The sequence below is a fragment of the Dromaius novaehollandiae genome, chromosome 1 (assembly GCF_036370855.1).
Source record: "Dromaius novaehollandiae isolate bDroNov1 chromosome 1, bDroNov1.hap1, whole genome shotgun sequence".
NCBI classification, from domain to species: Eukaryota; Metazoa; Chordata; class Aves; order Casuariiformes; family Dromaiidae; genus Dromaius; species Dromaius novaehollandiae.
Genome location: NC_088098.1, coordinates 73,754,884 through 73,773,499, shown reverse-complemented (window position 1 = coordinate 73,773,499; position 18,616 = coordinate 73,754,884). Strand labels below are relative to the sequence as shown.

The 18,616-nt window shown below is 37.8% G+C and overlaps 1 protein-coding gene across 3 annotated transcripts in view; it reads left to right on the top strand.

Moving 5' to 3' along the window:
• Positions 1-15,944, top strand: part of SHISAL1 (shisa like 1) — an 86,111-nt gene extending 70,167 nt beyond the window's left edge. For all 3 annotated transcript variants that reach the window (XM_064516827.1, XM_064516829.1, XM_064516821.1), the window contains exons 3-5: positions 3,839-4,052; positions 11,850-12,185; positions 15,170-15,944. In XM_064516827.1, coding sequence (XP_064372897.1) covers positions 3,839-4,052; positions 11,850-12,185; positions 15,170-15,398 — 779 coding nt within the window. In that variant the 3' untranslated portion in view covers positions 15,399-15,944. The remainder of the gene's footprint in view (positions 1-3,838; positions 4,053-11,849; positions 12,186-15,169) is intronic.
• Positions 15,945-18,616: the final 2,672 nt, after the last annotated feature.

Sequence of the window (18,616 nt, the reverse complement as noted above, 5' to 3'; positions counted from 1 at the left end):
CAGAGATCTAACTAGAAGCAGATAGGAAAGTAACATCAGTTTGATGTACACCATCTGTTTATTTTTCAGGTAGAGTAGATAAATCTTAAGATGAGCTGAAATCAGTCATTTGAAGGATGACAGACTTCTCTAGAAATGTGTGTGAGCAGAGATAGGAGGATCTGTACTACTAACCTCAGTAATACATTTCAAAGATAGTGTGAGAATTTACACAGGCAGTTCCACTTCAGAAACGGCTGCCATCTTTGCAACAGGCAACTTAGAGCCTTTCAGTCACACTACTTTTATCTAAAGAATTTCTGTAGCAATAAGGCTTTCTAATATTCAGACTGTCTTCATACACATGCAAGATTGAAATGCACTTATTTTCAGAAAAAATATCTAGTAAAAAAATGCTCTTTGTTTGCTAGATCTCTGATTCCCAGGGCAAACACAGACAGCAAGTAAAATTAAGCAGATTACCATAAATTGATTTTTTTTTCACTGACTGGCAAATTCAGACCGAAATTCAAACACGATATTACGTGTTTTCTTGTGTATGTATTTTAATCACTAACACATTTTAATATTTAAGCCCTTGCTTAGCAATACATCTTTATTACAGACTTAATTCATCCTCTGACCTGACATTATCTTCCATTCTCCCTCTCTTCTGTAGCCACCTTTCACCCAGCTTTCACCCCAAACAAGTTTGACTTTAATTTTGCTTTTAAAATGGGCAAAGGATCTGTGTAGGGATATAGACTAGGGACATGGGTTGGTAAGAAGACCATTTTGCAGTGAGGAGTAAGTTAAACCTCTCAAGGTCCTATAGCCTTCCATTGCATTCTCACCGCTCACAACATGCTCAAGAAAGTAATTTCTCTCTCTGAATGCTGGGCAAGAATAATGTCAGAAGAATGGAAGTATTTGTTAGCTTATGAAATATAAATAACTGGTTATGAAATATAAATAACTGATGACATGAGCTAGATACATACACAAGTCAGGTATAGCTTGGCAGGGCTGCTGTTCTTTTGGTGTACTCTAACCTGGGTATAATTCACCTAAGCTAAGTTTGTAGTAGACATGTGAAAAATGACATTTTTTTACTATCCTCTTCACAAAGCTTGTACTGGCAATAAGTACTTTTCCCTTGAAGTATCCCAAACTTGAAACTCTCGTCTATACTAGAGGTTTAAAAATTACTGCTATGTAAATGATAGTAGTAATGTTATTTTTTAAAGGAAAAGTAAGTTAACATATCTTTAGCCATAAAAGCCATTAGACCTGCATTTTGAAAAAACGTTGATGGTTCTGCTGATAACGCATGAAAAACAAAATCTGTGCTGCATACCAGGGCTTTGCAGGCAACAAAGATGATGGGGAAACTCTGATTCATAGAAGTAGCTAATATATAACCAAAGTACAGCTATTCCAAGTGAGAAGGATCAGGTCAAAATGACTAAAAAGTGACAACTGCCAAATTGATCAATTTAGACCAGTTATATTTTCTCTACAGATACAGCAGAAGTAGTACATACTTTAAGCCACAAAAATCACTGCTGCAACGTGTTATTCTGATAAGAGATCTGTAGTTTCAAAGACCATTATCCCTCTTCTGGATAGGGAGAACACTGGACAAGATGGAGGAAAACAAAACCCAGAAATTGAAAGACAGGCATGTTTCAGGACAGAACCCATAAAGGAGAAAAGTGGAAAGAAATTTTCCTTACTAGAGAGTTTATTGGACAACTTTTTCGCTTTGAAGCATCTGAAACTGGCCATTATCCATTATCCAGAAGGATTAGATGGATACTCTACTGCTAGATAGTGTTAACAAAAATACCATGGATAAACATCACTACTGAAGTGCAATATGAAGATTGTCACCCCACTTGTATTTATTAGGTCCAATAAAATGAATTAAAAGCCAGCTCCTTGATCTTGAAGAAACTTACAGTAGAACATTAGGCAGGTGTTACCTCGACCTGTGAATTTGTATGACTATACAAATTGAGGTCAATTTACTGTATGTTTGTTGACATCAGGCATAGACTCATCTTTTTCCTAGTAATGACTAGTGGGACTATGAGTAGTGTTTAAGATAAGCATGTAATGCATCCTTGTAAACTGGCAGCAAACATTTGCAAAACACTTGAGGTCTTTAAGTGCTTAACCACATGCATCTAAATGCCATTCGACTTGCCCTAGAAGATCTGTGTGTGGACAGGACGTACAAGAGACCTGCACCTCTTAGACTTAAAACCGGAGGCCAGGCAGAACAGATTGGGGAATCCCAGCTGGTACTGCAGTCCTGTATTTAAGCCACTGAATCAAGCTCCTGTTCTTGTTAGAAGTCAAATACATATCTATAATAGCTCTACATGCTGTAGGAATTTCTCCCATACCAAGTTTTGCATCTCCTATTTTTTTTAGGTCAGCGTCTCAAAAAACAACAGATACATAGATAAAACTAAAATTTTCAAAACTTTGGATATTAATCCTGGAACACTTAGTAATATTGCTATGTTAGTTAAGAGCGATGTAGGGAATTACTCGTTCAAATAAATATATATATGTGTGTAATTATCTGCTTTGTGGATTTTGTGCCCCAATTTCAACATGCACATTTGTTGCAAGAGTTACAGAGGGTCCCAATTCTGAAAACCTAAGCCTAAAGAAAGAAGATTTCATTACCAGTTACAGAATCGTGAGATTTGAACACGGATTTTTCCCAGGCAGAGCAAGAACAGTTATGTAATTAGTTTTCCAAAAATCTATGTTCCTTTGGAAATAGCATTTTTATAGCACTTCAGTTCCTGACTCAATTCATCTACAAAGGGATTTTCTCTTCTGTTAAAGCAATGATGACAGGTATATGTACGTGTGCGTGTCTGTGTGGAAAAAACATTGATATCATTCCTTAGCCAAGATGACTTTCTTCTCTGGCATACTGGGCTTTCCTGATACTGGATGCTGGTTCATCTCTCATTTTAGCAACAGAGCTGAAGTATGGGAAAGGAGCATAGCTGCTATAGGATCTATAATCCACAGAAAAAGAGGCAGGTAGTAATAGGGTGATTCGGATTCTTGTGTAGTGATTGGCACACAACATTCAGCCTCGAGTCTGCATTTGGAGGATATATATGGAGAGCATTTAATTTTTTTCAGGAAAACTGATAGTGAAATCAATGTGATGTACTCCTGGAAAAAATGTTTTGAAAGATGCAATAACATGAGAATTTAATAAAGAAGAAAAGTAGGAATGCTTAAGAATAGCTGTTTCTTTTAGTTCTAGATACTTGCAAATTCAAAGTTGTTCAGGTCTGTTATACTGTTTTGTACTTTTTATTTCTAGCAGAGTGATCCTTATCAAAAGGAATGGCCTTTACAATGGAGTAGATATTTTTGACACAATAACAGTGACTATAAAGCATGTACTGCCAAACTTTTATTGCAGTTTTTATATAGGCTTTTAGCTATAATGACACAATCCCAGGAAGAACTAATATGAACATTGTTTGGTCTTTGTGGGTATCTATATATTTAAAATAGCAGTGCGAAAGTGTTTCCCTAACACTTGTGTTCCTTCGTGTGGAGGGTACTTCTTCTCTTCCTTAAAAAAAAAGAAAGGGGGGGGGGGGGAAATAACAGTAAAAGTCAAAATATTGCAAAATGCTAGATATTTTAAGTTCTTAGTGCTAAATATTACGATGTCAAAATCCTGAAATATCTTATTAATGTTTTTCAGAAATTAAAGAGCAATTGTTTAAGCTTAACCAAACAAAAATTACAGTTCACAACATACGGATAACACAAGTGACTCACTAAGCCAACATCATTCTTTGTTTTACAGCATTGTCTGCACATTTTCGGGTTTGCGAGCCATATACGGACTACAAAGGTCGCTACCACTTTGGTTTTCACTGCCCACGTCTTTCTGACAATAAATCTTACATCTTTTGCTGTCACCATAACAACACAGTATTTAAATATTGCTGCAATGAGACAGAATTTCAGACTGTTATGCAGATGAACCTAACAGGGAACGCAGATGGATATATGCATAAGTAAGTAAATGAGTTTTAAAGTACTCTTCACTGAACTGTTCTTGATCTTAATAACATAGTCTGAGGTGTTCTTAATGATGGAAGCAATTAGAATAATTGTACATGCATAAAAACACAAGGTTTTTGCTGTTACGGACCTTTTCTAAAGGACAGGATATTCTACCTTTGCTTTTATTGCTTTGACACCCACTGTAGACATTGCTAGCAGAGCATGGATCTAAAAGTTATAATAAAATTTCTCTCCCACACCCCAAACTAATCCAAACAATGTTGAAATGTGTATCAGTCAAAATAAACCCCCAAAACTGTCAGCAGGGGAGAGAGGGAGGGAGTTGACATTTTCCATGCCAACCTAAATTTTCCATGGCCACTGCTATTTTGAATCTCTGCATGTTTTGCATATAAATCTTGTAATCACTGACCTTGGGAAACAGGACATACTTGCTTATATACCCATGTTGTATGGTGTCCTTGCCTGCTACCTGAGATACTTTGCTACGCATGTGCATCTCCCATGCAATTCTGGGGCCTGTCCTCAAAGATAAATGTCAGTAACTCTTTTTCCAAAGAGCTAATAAGTAGCAAGTAGACCTTCATTACTGTTTATGTATGTATGATGACAAAATCTTCACTTGTGATCTGTGTCCTTTTTACTGTTTGATGTTCTGGCCACACTAATCCACTGTGATTTCTCTGGTGGTGAGGGCAACTTGCACCTGGTGCAAACCTGCAGGGTCCATATCTGATCTGTCTGTTTTCCCCTGCCATTTTATTCTGGTATCCAGGCACTCCAGGGTAAGGAAGGGGCAGATTAAAGAAGACTGGAATTCCAGTCTATTCATTTCTGGCTACTACAGGGATTTTGGTGCTTTCTTCCGCCATGCAAAAGTCAGTCGGAGTTTTGTCATCCATTTCTATGGAAGCAGATGTGAAGAAGCTTGGAGACTATAGTGCTGGAATAGTAATGTCAGCTATTTTAAGTCACAGTGCGGAGCTGCGTCCAGTCAGCTGTTGTCTTCCTTAATAATCTTCTCTCTTACAGCTCTGCCTAGCAAAGCTCGAGTCTTGTATAGATACAGAAGTTGCATGCTGTAACTTCTACAGTTGTAGAAGTGACAATCACCTGGTTATCTTGGTATGAAGAAGCTTTTATACTGTGTAGCATAAAAGAAAGATAAAAATAAACTCTACCCATATAAGATAACTTTAAATCAAGTTGTTTCTACACTCTCTTGTTACAGCATGATCAGCTGTGCACTTGAGGTCACATTTCCTGCTTTGGCCTTGTGGTGCTTTTGGGAACACCATGGGAACTTACCATATGGAACACAGGGGAGATGCTTCAGGTCCAACAGGTCCATTAAAGGCCATACATTTTTTCCCACCCTTTGTGCACTCCGGACATTCTCAAAATTGGTAGCACCCTCATCTGGGGCTGCCCAGCACTGCCAAAGCATGTGCCTCAAGGTAGCCTCTGGTAGTCTATACCACAGCTTTGTCATATGCTCCAGTGCAAGATATGCCCTGTATACATTATGTGGTAAAAGTAGGATGTGCTTTCCCTTTGCTCGCTGGGATGACCATGCTGCCACAACAGCAATTAGACATCTGGCTGAATCTAAAGTGTGGATGCAGACTGACTACTTCAGCACATGGTGATCGAGTAAGGTGGATCTGCTTGCAGTAGCAGGGCATAGGGAGTACATGGTATCTTTGGCAATAAAAATAGCTTGATACATCAGTCTCACTATGGAAGACAAAAGTCAGCCTCTCTTTGAGTGATGCAGTTATAGTGGTACAACAAATATGCAGAGAAAAGGCCTTGGATTTAGGAAGAAATCCAACACTATTTTGTATGAGACTCTCAGATTTTAGCTTTTTATGATAGCTTTGCAGGCTGTTGTCTGGGGCTCGGTTCATGGCTTGGCTATTCTCATTATGGCACAAACTTCTTACGTGTTCAGTGTATGTTGGATTATTTGGACAATTAGCAAATGCAGTCCCATCTCCACACAAGTTCAAACTACACCAGTCAGAGACTGTGTTTACTTGTCTTTTGATACGAGGTTTAAAACGACATCTCAGCACTTAGTATGAACAGAGGAAGGTGTAAATTATACTCTCAGCTGTTGTGTGTGAGCAGTTTTAGTGGGAAAGGAGGTAATTTGGTATTCTCTGGACTATGCTATCTTCTTTTAGTGAACATGTTTAGGCCCTAGTTGTAAGCATTATTTTAGTTTTAGCATTCTTCCCCCCCCCCCCCCCCTTTAAAGTACCTCATTCAGTTTTGATGGGGAAAGATCTCTATATTCTTTGTGGGGAAGATTCACCTCTTGGTTGAGAACAGCTCACAGACTATGTACTACATGCATCTTCCATCCAGAATTTTTTTGTGAGCATTAGCTACATGCTGATCTTTTGCAAAGGTAGGTGAAAACATGCTAAATACAAGAAAATGCTTTTGGAGGTGTAGCTTAGAGAGGTGCAGAAGTGGAACCAGTGTTGTCTTCTTGTAACTTCCTGAAACATCAGCTTTTGATAAATAAGTCAGGGTCAGGAAAATGAAGAGAAGCTAACTTCCAGCATAAAACTCTACTAGTGTAGCAAGAGACAGGGAGAGAGCTCTCCTCACTCTGACATTGGTAAGAGGTTTCCCAGGAGTTTCAGCGTACTTTGGAGAGGCAGGAAGAAGTGAAGCCTAGATGCCTACACAAAGGCTGTGGTAATAAGCATCTTATTTAACACATACTGACTTTATTTAAGACATATTATTATTTAACTTTATTTGGATTCTAGTATGTTCAAGGTTCACTTTATAGTAACATTCTCCAGCGTCCTTTATGAAACAAAGTCAGCTATTTATTTAGATTTAATTTCATACACCACTGAAAAAAGATTCTGGTGAGATGTTCTGCATTGTACCTGTGGAGAATGATTTAGGATATGGGAATAGCAATAAACTGAAGAAAAAGATTATAGCTTTAATGGAAGAGTGATTCAGTGTTGTTATTTGGTTTATTTTTTCCCCCTAGCCATTCTTACGATCATCGAAACATTTCTTATTTTGTTGTACAGCTGAGGGAAAACATTAATGAAGTGACTTGTAACTTCTTTGTCATGGCATAGCTGAAAAAGCACATTTATCTTCTGCAGTTGCATAATATGTCTATAGCCAGGTTTATTTACATTTTTTCTGTTACCATAACTAAAGATTCCTATGTTTTGGTAAGTGCAGATACTGGGCTATGGCTATCTATCTATCTATATAAGATATATAGGTATATAGATATATATCTCTTTGTGATCAAGCAGATAAATCAGTTTACAATATTTATGGATGTGAACAGTTCATTTATTAATAAATACAGAAAAACTAGTGATGTCTAACAGCCAAGAAAAGTTCTGCTATCCAAAGTATATTTGCCTGAAACTTTGTCTAATTTGTTTAATTATATTTTTTAAACAGTATTCACTTGAATCTACTATTTACACTCTCTCAAATTTTTTATTATGCATGTTTAGATGGGTTTCAGCAATAGTTCTGTGTTAGGAGTCCTTAATCTGATACTGGGACAGCATTATGGCAGCCTGTCATGCATTAGTTTTTTTTCCTTATCTCTTATTCTAGTTTTTCAGGGTTGAATGGCTTTTGCACACCACACTACAACTTTGCAGTGAAAGCAATGTGAGGACAGAATAGCACTGTACAGCATGTCCCATGCAGAACTGCCATTTTCTTGAATATCTCCTAGAAGGTCTCCTCTGCAAGAAAGGGGGGGGCGGGGGAATCTATTAAATCCACTAGCATCCATCCCCAAAAGATATAATTTAAGTGGGAAGCGCTCTTAGGTATACAATGACGATTTCTACAGGAAAAACATTAGGTTAGACAGAGGCCTTTAAATAATAGTTAAAAAAAAAACACAGGTTAAGTTTATATGTATAAACTCTATGTTTATAGGGCTTCTCAGTGATACAAGTATCAAGGTATTTGCTAGGCATGTGACTGTGCATTTGCTTGGGACATCTGATGTGTGTTAGGGCAGCAAGTAGCAGTGTTGTTTAAGGAGAATAGGGAAAGAAGCAGCTTCCATGACCATCTGCCTACATATAAACTCTGCAGCTGTAGAATTCTGTTCACAAGTGTTTTGATTTGTTGTTTTTTAAAACCCAAATTCCCCGAAGAATTATTTTCTCTTCATGTACAGCACACGAAAATCAACAAATCCTTCTAAAAAATAGCCTAGGCCAAACCTGCTTGTCATCTATCTCAAAAAGTTAATGAAATAGATGGAAGGAATTACATGGGTAAGAATAATAATAAAAGAAACTGTCTATTTTTATTTGTGTGTAGGGTTGACAGAGAAATCTAAGTAGGATTTTGTAAACGGAATAGGATGAAATGGGTAAGAAAAATATTTCCAGTTCTCAAAGGGCCAAATTTAAGGCTCCCCAAAGTTGGAGCAAATCTTTCCGTTTACACAAGTGCACTTTGTAGCAAGTCTATAGCATATCTACACCATATTGCTACAACAGCCAAAGTATCTTAAAATAACGGTGTTTTCTAGCAGGTAATACGCTAATGAACTTTTCTAGGAGATCCATGAATTATCCTGTTTTACATAGATGCTAAAAGGAAATTGTCATGTAATGTTTACCCTAGATTTAGCTTTTGTATTTGTGTGCCAGCAGGAGCAGAGGACTTTGAAAGTCATTTCTTACACTGCTGAAAGTTATGTTGAACCTAAACAGAAATCTCCAAAATGACAGATTAGGAGGGTGGGAAAGTTAGGAAGAGCAAGTTTTCCAGTTGGGGATGCAGAGGGAAGATGCAACCACATCAAAACAGCTTTTCCTACTTGATTCTCTCCATGAAGGACTAAATCCCCCAAATTTGAATCTCAATAGTTTTGGAGTCTATTCACACTTTAATTGAAATGAAACTTCTGTGCAAAAGTATGGGAGAATCAGGCAGTAAGATGAAACTCTTACAATTAAATCATTCAGTCAAATGAAATGAGAGCAAGTCCTAGGTTTTTGGAGTCCCAGTTCTTTGCCAGGTCTCTGGCCCTACTGTCATTCAGTGTTCATATTCTACCTAAGGTATTTTCTTAATTTATACGGAAGTTTTAATTTTTGATATTATTAGTAACCATCAGCAAAATTAGTATTTTGTAGCATGTTAATAGTTTGAGTAACAAAATAGATCAAAGTATGGAATTTTTCTCTGTGTACAAAACATACCATTTATTAATTTTGCTTGTGATTTTTCACAAGGCCCTTTTGATATTGCTGTTGTCCCACTGTCTGTTAATTAAAATAAAGCAGTCTTTCATTTTTGTACGTGTAAGAAACAGATGTTATTTAGAAGGAGCAGATGGAGAACTCACATATGGCTTGATTAATAAATTGTTGCTTTAAATTGGAACACTCAAAATAGCTCTAATTTTCACTTTGCAAAATTTTGATGGGTAGAACTAAATGCCTAAAATACAAACAAATTCTTCTGAGGTAACTGTGAGAAATGTTCCTGCCTCTCAAATTGTTGCCAAAATAAAAATAACATGATTTCTGATATTTCCATTCTCACTATGGATCAAATACAGCTTACCTATTCTTAAAATGGATCGTATTAGCATCAGTGATGAAGATGAACAGGATTTGTCACAGTGGATTTCTTCCCCAGTTCTCTGGTCCTCACTTCCCTTTTATTTACATTAGTAGCAGATAGAAGAGTTTACTCCAAATAAGAATAAATCCACTGAAAATCCAGAGTAACGCTACACAGAAGCCTGGTGTAACCTGGTTACGTTACACTTCTGAGTGCTAGGGCTGCAAAGTTTAATGTGTTACCAAGATCTACTCACTGTTGCGGGAAGTTAGGCACATGCATATAAGTCTTTACCTGAGCCAAGCCTCTTTAGGTAAGGGTTTTCAGAAGTACTGTACTTTGTCTACTTCCAATCCTCCTGGAAATTTACTGAAAGTTCTTGAAAATCTAGGCTTGCATAATCCTGAAGTTACACAGAGAGGACCTATTAGCAGGTCAGATTTTCTTCGCATTACTCCCAGTCGTTTGCCATGGAAATTTCATTTAATTTGATGGAGTTAGGTCTGTGCAGTGTAAAGGAGATTCACAGGCAAGGAGAATCAGTCTCAATAAGTGCTGATGGGCAGCAACAATGAAATTAAAATTCTGATTTCTTATCTGATTTCTTGTATCAAACCCTGTTTTTTTTTACTATAAGTGAAAGAGTTGTACAAAACTTCAGACTGAACTGAAGGGTCAAGGTAAAGTCTTGAAAAGTTTTATGTCTGAAAAGGTTTGGGACATATTTTAAAATTGCCAGAATATCTTTCTGGCTTGTATCTATAATATGTGATCTCAGTCTTTCTTCTCTCAAAGACCTTCAATGTTGATCAATGTTCTGATAAAATACAATTCCCTCAAAGCTTCTCTGAATGTCTATTAAAAAGAGCATGGCTGACTATGTGTTCAGTTTTATTTGTGTAAGTTCAGGTTCACACAAATGGGGGATGCCCACCTATCAGTTTGTATCATCATTACCCAAGACTGTCTTTCTAATGACATTTTGTTACTATCTCTTTTTCTTGTTTTTCTTTTTATAGTCTCTGCTACATGTATTTCGTATAAGCTTTTAGGTCTAGAGTAGCCTTCCTCTCTGTATACCTAACAACTTAATTCTTGCACTTTTCTCTCCTCTTCTGTTCTGGCCTCCTCTTTGCTACTCACGCAGTTTCCAGTTCAAAATACATTTACAGCTGACAGTCATTTTTATTTTAATAAGATTGTATCTCCAGCAGAGCTGTAGCACTTTTTCCCTTTTTGGTCTCCAAATTCTTGACCCCGTTATTCCTTTTCTTACCCTTTTTTTCCCCCCTGTCTTCTAATATCTTTAGTCACCTGTCTTAGCTTTAAAGCTCTGTGAGCCACTCCAATGGAGAATAGCTGATAATTTTCATAGACTTTCCTCTTACATGTATTATAGCTACACCAGCATGTACATATAAGCATAGTACATATTTTCCTTCCCGTTGAATTCATTCTATAATACAATCTTGTCAATGTTCTTCCTTCCTGAATTTATTACCAGCACATTAAGGGATCTTCAGCAATTGCTCGTGAAAGCCTACGCTTTTGATAATATGTATTTCTTCTGTATCCAGCAGTGATTAATTACTAAATTCAGAGCAGAGTTTAAAAGCAGAGAAAAAGGTTTAACACCTTTTAAGAAAAGTTGTTTATAATACTTGTCAGCAATGAGTGCTTCCATTGGCATAGGCACACCCCCAGGGCTCAGTTATTACAGCATATTTTCATATTGCTACTCGTGTTAATCTCTACTCCTGTAAAAGCCCTGTCACTTTCAGTAGGATGACTCTCTGAGAGTGAGAACTTGCAGAATAAAAGCCATCGGGTCCATCAAGTGTGTGCATATCAGGCCTCACCTAAAGCGTTGAAACTAATCATATACCAAATTTATGCACTAGTATGTATATAAAAAAACATTTGCAGGACAAGGGGGGGCCTTTGTTTCTAAAAATGTCCCATGTCATGCATACAGCAGTGTATAGGTGGATTAAAATAACAGATAATTTTTAATAAAACACTTTAAAACAAAATGTTGGTTTTGTCCATCTGTGTGTGTGTGTGTATATATGTGTGTGTACATATACATAAACTACATGAAGCAAATAACCTTGATAAACTAATGCAAAGACTATTGTTGATGTATTAGATGACTTTTTTTGTTTTCCCTTTTTCTATTTTCATAGCAACTACACTGCACTGTTAGGAGTGTGGATCTATGGCTTTTTTGTGGTGATCTTGCTGGTACTGGACCTTTTATACTACTCTTCAATGAACTATGATATTTGCAAATTTTACCTGGCACGGTGGGGAATCCAGGGAAAGTGGATGACACACGCACAGAGCCGATGGATTAACCCTGCTCAGGATCCAAGCCAAGTACAGACACAGCCTCAGCCAGAGACACAGCCTCAGCCTCAAACTCAGTCTCAGACACAGCCTCAAACATCACAGACAGTACATACTTTAAAAGGAGATGCTTTAAGCCCACCCCTGATGTCTTTTCAGAGTACATCTGCCTGGTAAGTAAGTGAAGCCATACTGTGATATATATATATTTTTTAATCTATTGTTTTGCAGTGTGGACAGTCACCTGTATTTGGAAACATGACTGCAAATTCGGCTGCGCTGAATGGCACCATTTGAGTAGCTGGCCCATGATTCTTTATATCGTTAACTGCCTTACAGAATTAGGCTTGATTCCTTATTCTGAAACACTTTAAGTTGTATTTCAGTACTGGCGTCTCGGAGAAATAGGTGCTGCCATTTTTCAGTGGTAACTAGTTTTGCTACACTGTAGTAGAAATAAATGCAAAAAGTCTTTGTTTCTACGTTGACCATTATAAAGTTAATTTTAATCTGGTGTCAAGGACTAATTGCCAACTGTATCCCTGATTCTGTTGGTTCAAGGACTATGTAAATAATTGCACTGAAATAGCATGGATTTCTGACACAAACTATTTGTAGCATGAGACACAAACAACATGAAAACCAGCTTAATTTTTTATTTGCTTAGCCAAAGAAGCATGGTTTAATCTCATTCGATAGGATGACACAAGTAGGTTACTGTAAGGTTAAATGCCACAAAAAAAAGCACAACAGATAGTTCAGGAGCAGGCAGAACATATTGCATGAATGGGAGAAATTAAAGCTGGATAACCTGGGGACAAAATGGCATTGGCAGATGTTGGACTGTTTTTAACAAAGAAAAAGGAAAGGAAAGGAAAGAGCTGAATAAAAGAATGCTCTGAATAAGGTGTCAAGAAAAGAGGGTGCTTTCTTCTTAGCAAGAACAGTTTTTTATAGAGAGCATAAAGATGGAGGGGAAGCACGTAGTCACCAGTGTATTTTAGAAGCATTCTAAATGGCCAAGTGCTAAGTTTTGGCAAAATAAAATAATCAAAGGATGAGTAGGGTGAAAAATATGACAGCAGTTCCTGATGCTGAAGAGCATGTAAAGCCTCTATATTAATCTGAAGATCTGAAACCTTTGGGTAACATTGTGTTGCAAATAGGATGATGATAGTAGTCCTTTTACTTTATAACTTGCTTTTAATTTTAAATGTACATCCAGAACAGAAAAGGCTTTTGTAGTAGAAAAGGTGGTGACAGTATGACTGGGGACTAAGATCGGTGAAAGATTTGGTCATTTGGCATTGTACTACTGGATGTATTTATTCAGTGCTGCTTTGAACATTATAGCAGGCCTTATCTGAAAAACTGAAGAGTACTGGTAATGCTACTTAAGGCAGAGACTTGCTTGTGTTTAGTTATAAGCATGGGTAATCTCATGATAGCTTGTACTTAGTTGTTTACTTGAAATCCTAGAGCTCTGCATGTCCAAAACAGATCCAGTCCTGAATCTACTAAGCACCTTCCATTTTCTAAAGGGTTTTGGTAGAACTCCAGCACCAGTGATTGTTGAGCCTTTAGGTTCTTTAAATCCCAGTTTTGGCGCCAAATCTACATCTTAGCCCTACTTTTTGGCCTTTGTGCCCCCTCCCTTTTCCAGCAGTTTTATCTGATGAGATAGCGCAGTAGTCAGAATAATGATAGTTTCTATCTCCATCTGAAATAAATGTTCTGCCTCCTTTAAAAGCAACCTTCAGTGCAGCAGAGCAACAGGATGGATCTGATTACAAGGCAAAGTTTGGCTGTCTGCAAAACTGCTCAGAAGGAAATAAAAATGAACAACCAATGAGGTTTTTTATTATTATTTCATATATGATTGATATTTGCTTTTGTTTTGAGCTCTTTTCTACTTATCCTGCAGTTTCATTTAGATACAGCTGTGTTCTGTTCTCAACTATTCTGTGGTGTATATAGAATTAAATGGCTCCTCTTCTGGACTGGAAGTGATTTCTCCCTATGGTACATGCACATACTTGATGTGAAAGTCCTTGTGCCCATTCTGGTTTGCATTCAATGAAATGTTTAGGTCACAGTGTCAGGATCACAGATAGGAAAAATTTAAGTGCTTGGAAACTGAATATACTTCTCAGTAACTAAGTTAATGACAGACGAATAGTGCTACACTGAACTAGACATGTAAAAAGGGCAGAAAGCAATCCAAATAAAAGGTGTTGAAAATGCTTTTCTTCATGATGTGTGTGTATACGCACACACACACGCAATTATTCTTTTTAAACTGTTACTTCTGTGCAATATTAGCATAGACTTTTATTTACTTTTCTGTAAACAATCTATGTGGGAATAGTATTTATGTTTAAGCACTTGGCATTTACATTTATGGTCATGTTTAAAGTAAATACAACTATCAATATACGGACACTGAGAAAATGAAATAGTACAGCTATTGGCCCACTTGGTGTGACTGGGCCAAGAATTGTTTTTCATTTCTACCACTGCAGTCTTGATCCATGCCAAAACCTTCCAAACACTTTAGTCTTATGATTTCGATTAATTAAAACACTGACTTAAAGTAGAATGGCTGTAACTGTAAAATAAAATCTTAGCCCTTCACCTGCTCCTGCACCTCCTATTCTGCTGCTCTCCTTCTTTGTCCTGCCCTCCTCTTCCCCTATCTTTCCCCTCTTCTTCCTTTCTCCTCCTCCTCTTCATCTTCCCTCCTTCTTTCTCCTCTTCTCATGTCATCCATTCTTCCTCTTTTTCTTCTTCCTCTCTCCTCTGCCCCCTCTTTCTTTCCATTCTTTTTTCCTTCCCCTTGTCTCTCATCTCTTCCCCCTTGTCTCCCCTTTTTTTCTGTTCTCCTTTCACAGTTCTCATTCTCCTCCTGCTTTTCTTCATCTCCACTTTACTTTTCTCCTCTGCTTTTTCTCACATTTTTCTTCCCCTTTTCTTCTATTACTCTTCTTTTCCTTTTTGTTTTTCCTGCTCTCCTTCTCGTCTTTCTTATTCTTCTTTTCTTCATGTTTTTCTTTTTTTCTTGTATTTTTTTCATCCTTTTTTTGTCCCCCCCTTCCCCCTGTGGCAGACTGATGAATGAATTTTTTGCCTTAAACATTTCTTGGTGCATGGGGTGCAGGCAGGCCACAACCCCGAACAAGCCATCTGTCCCTGGCGGAAACAGGACTGGGCTGCTGCAACCCCTGAGATGGTCTCCCTGCGACCACCCGGGACACACCGAGCCTGCACTGAACGAGACCGCAATCGGGCAGAGACTTTGGGATCTGGACTGTAAATTATTGTCCGTTTTTAGCACAACTTCCATAAAACCTGCTTGGCATGAGTGGCTAAATTTGCTGAAGCCTTAGGCCGCACTCCCTAGTACAGTGAGAAAGGGCCCAGAGCTGCTGCAGGCGGGAATGATAAGGGCGTTACCAGCAATTTGCATTCCTGTGCGCTGCTGAAACAGTGCTAATTGCTGGAGTTATCACCTTCTTTGTCAGGACCTTGAGAGCTAATGGCTGGACCTAAGAATGGAGACACACCTGTCAGCAGAAACGGCAACAGTAAACGGCCTACCTAGGGACAGTGATGAGACCCAATAAGGAGCAGGAGACCCCAGACCCAAATATTACTATTGGTCTGAACTACCACGTGAGGGGTGGGAAAACTTAATTTGAAAAAGCTATAATTGCCGAGGGATTTCTTTGTTCGCCCCCCCCCCCCGCCCCCTCTCTCGTCCCTCGCTCCTCGTCCCTCGTCGGAGGCACCCAGCTTGAGCTGTGATTCGAGCGGAGTCAGCGGAACATCATCGGCCTCGGAGTGGTGGTAGCTAGCTTCCTCTCTCCTTTTTCAACTTTTCTCTATCTTTTCCCCTTATCCTTGTTCTGTTCCCCTCTTCCCTTCGCCTGCCCTTCGCCTTCCCCCCCCCCCCACACCTTTTCTCCCCACTTCGTGGAAAATAAAGGTAAAAGGTTGTACGATATTTGACCGGTTTTAGCGTCTTGATCTCGTCCTTGGGATCGTAACGAAACCCTCCCGATATTGGATCGGGACACCCCCCTTCCCCCCTTCCTTTTTGCACACTGAATTCCCAGTCTTTGGTCAGAATTGCCATACCAGCTAGGACCAACATTCACAGTAGAATGATTGTATTCTAGCTTAATATATGTGTGTGTGCACATGCATGTATATATAAAAATGTAATGGCTGCATATAGATGGATAGAATTAAAATATTAGGCCTTGTTATACTGGTTGGTAGCCTTGCTATATACCATTACAAATTAAAGGAAACCCTTAAATAATTTTTAAAGGATTCTTGATCACTTTCTATTACTGACTTTGTTTTGTTTTGTTTCTTTGCGTTTTTTTTCTAAAGCATTAAGCGAGGATTGTATGTTAGGATCAGGTGAGCATATCCCATATGCTCTCTTTCCTGTGATTGCAGGAGATGAGCATTGTTAAGCTGCTCCAGTAACCCTCATTCCCTTCCCCACTGCCCTGTCTGTGCTTCCCTCAGTTCCCATAAAATTGTTTATTTTTTTCTAATGGCTTTTATTGCTCAATGGTAGAAACAAACAGGTGTTTCCCTTAGCAAATCCGTGTTTATCCCTTGTATTTCATGTCAGACACTCCAAGAGATGCCATATTTTCAAGCTTATAACCTGCAGCTTCAGGAACTTACAGCCTTTTAAGTGCATAGATAGCTCAAAATTTGAGCTGGACACAGAAAAAATACAGAGAAAAAAACAGCAGGCATTGGTGATCACAGACAAGGTGTTTAATGTGTGGAAGAGGTTTTTGAGTAAACAGTTCCCTCAGGATTTATCAGACTTACATACTACAGCAAGTGCTAAGTCACTGAGGAGTAAGAGGAGGTTGCCTGGCTATTTATTTCTCTATTAAGATAATCTGCAGGTTATATAGAAGAAAATATGGTAATTTTGCCATATAAAAGTTAAGCACAGTTTCAGAGTCTGTTTCTGCAGCAGCCTGTATTTGTTGAATGACCTCAGTATTGTCGTCTTAAAATCTAATCATGCGATCAGTGAAGTGCAATGAACTTAACAGATTTATCATTTCTATCACTAGTGTTTAAAAAGTTCTTTGCTCAAATTATTAATATCTTTTCTTTTTGTATTTTATACTTGAATGTTCATTGTTCCAGATGATGACACCAATGTCTTGAGATACTTTAGTAATAGCAAGATTCCAATCTGTAAACTAAACTTTTCAGTTCGTGTTGGCATTTATAGACTATCCTAAGTTTATCCCTGCTTTCGCCTCCATAGAGAAAATAAGCACTTTTTGTTAAACACTCACACATGCTCTCTCTCTCTCTCTCTCTCTCTCTCTCTCTCTCTCATATCTCATATGTATACATATAGGTGATATCTCACCAGGAGTATAGTTTCTGTTTATAGGTGAGCTTTCTTTCCACTCAGCAATAATAAACTATTATATGAAAATAAAAAATAGATTTTGTAATCCTGAGAGACATGTATATAAACCAAGGCATAAAAACTTAATTACTGCTGAAAATGTTTTCCAAAAAAGTTCAGAAGTTTTCATGATGACAGAAATGCTGCCTTCACAGATCCCTCACCTCCAGTTCCATAGGTCCTATTTTCTGTATGCAATCCAAAAATTAATGTTCAGTCTGTGAACAGCCATAAGATGCAACAGTGGCTTTAAACTAACAAACTGTGTGCCCTGAAAAGTGTAAATCAACTTTATGCAAGTACTCCAGCAATACTCACAGACCAGGAGGAAGGGAGGTCATTTGGAAGAGTTTTTTTGACCACAATAATGCAATGATCAATGAACAATTTTATTTTTATTGATAGAAAGGGATAATTCGTGGTGTCTAACTAGTATTATCACACTCGAAATAATAGAAACAAAAAATAAGCTTACTACAAGATTTGATTAAGTTTATGGAGCACAGAAATGGGGTTCCCCCATTTCCTTTTGTCCATGTGATGATGTGACTGGCATATATGTAACTTTTTTTCAGAAGTAAAACACACAAAGATATGAGAAAAGATACTTCTAACATGCTACGAAATAAGATATGTGGGGTACATTGTCTACTTACTTATCCGTACTTCTAGTCAATGAAATCAGCAGAAAACTGAGGCTATTCAACTTTATTGATTGCTGAAGAATTACTCATATCATATAATTGTGTTCTAAAATGCCTCCTCAAATATTTTGAAATATTTGTTGTAAGAAGAGATTGCCCTATGTTGATTTTCTAGTGTGAAGGAGGGAGCATTATTGGTAAATGTCAAGAATGCTGGACATGATGCTCTAAAACCTGTCATTGGATTTCTATTTTCTTTTCAAATTAGTATTGATTTATCACAAGAGTAATCATATTGAAGCCACCATAACTCAGCTGGTACAGAAAAGCCAAACAAACCCACAGCCATAATATGCAAGTCAGCTATCCTTTCACATCACTTCTAAATTAGAGGTTTTATACCTCAACCTCAAACTTGAGGTTTTATACCTCCTAATTTTCTTTGCTTCTTTCACTTAATGAAATTCTTAGCTTCCTGTACTACATTCATACTATTGCA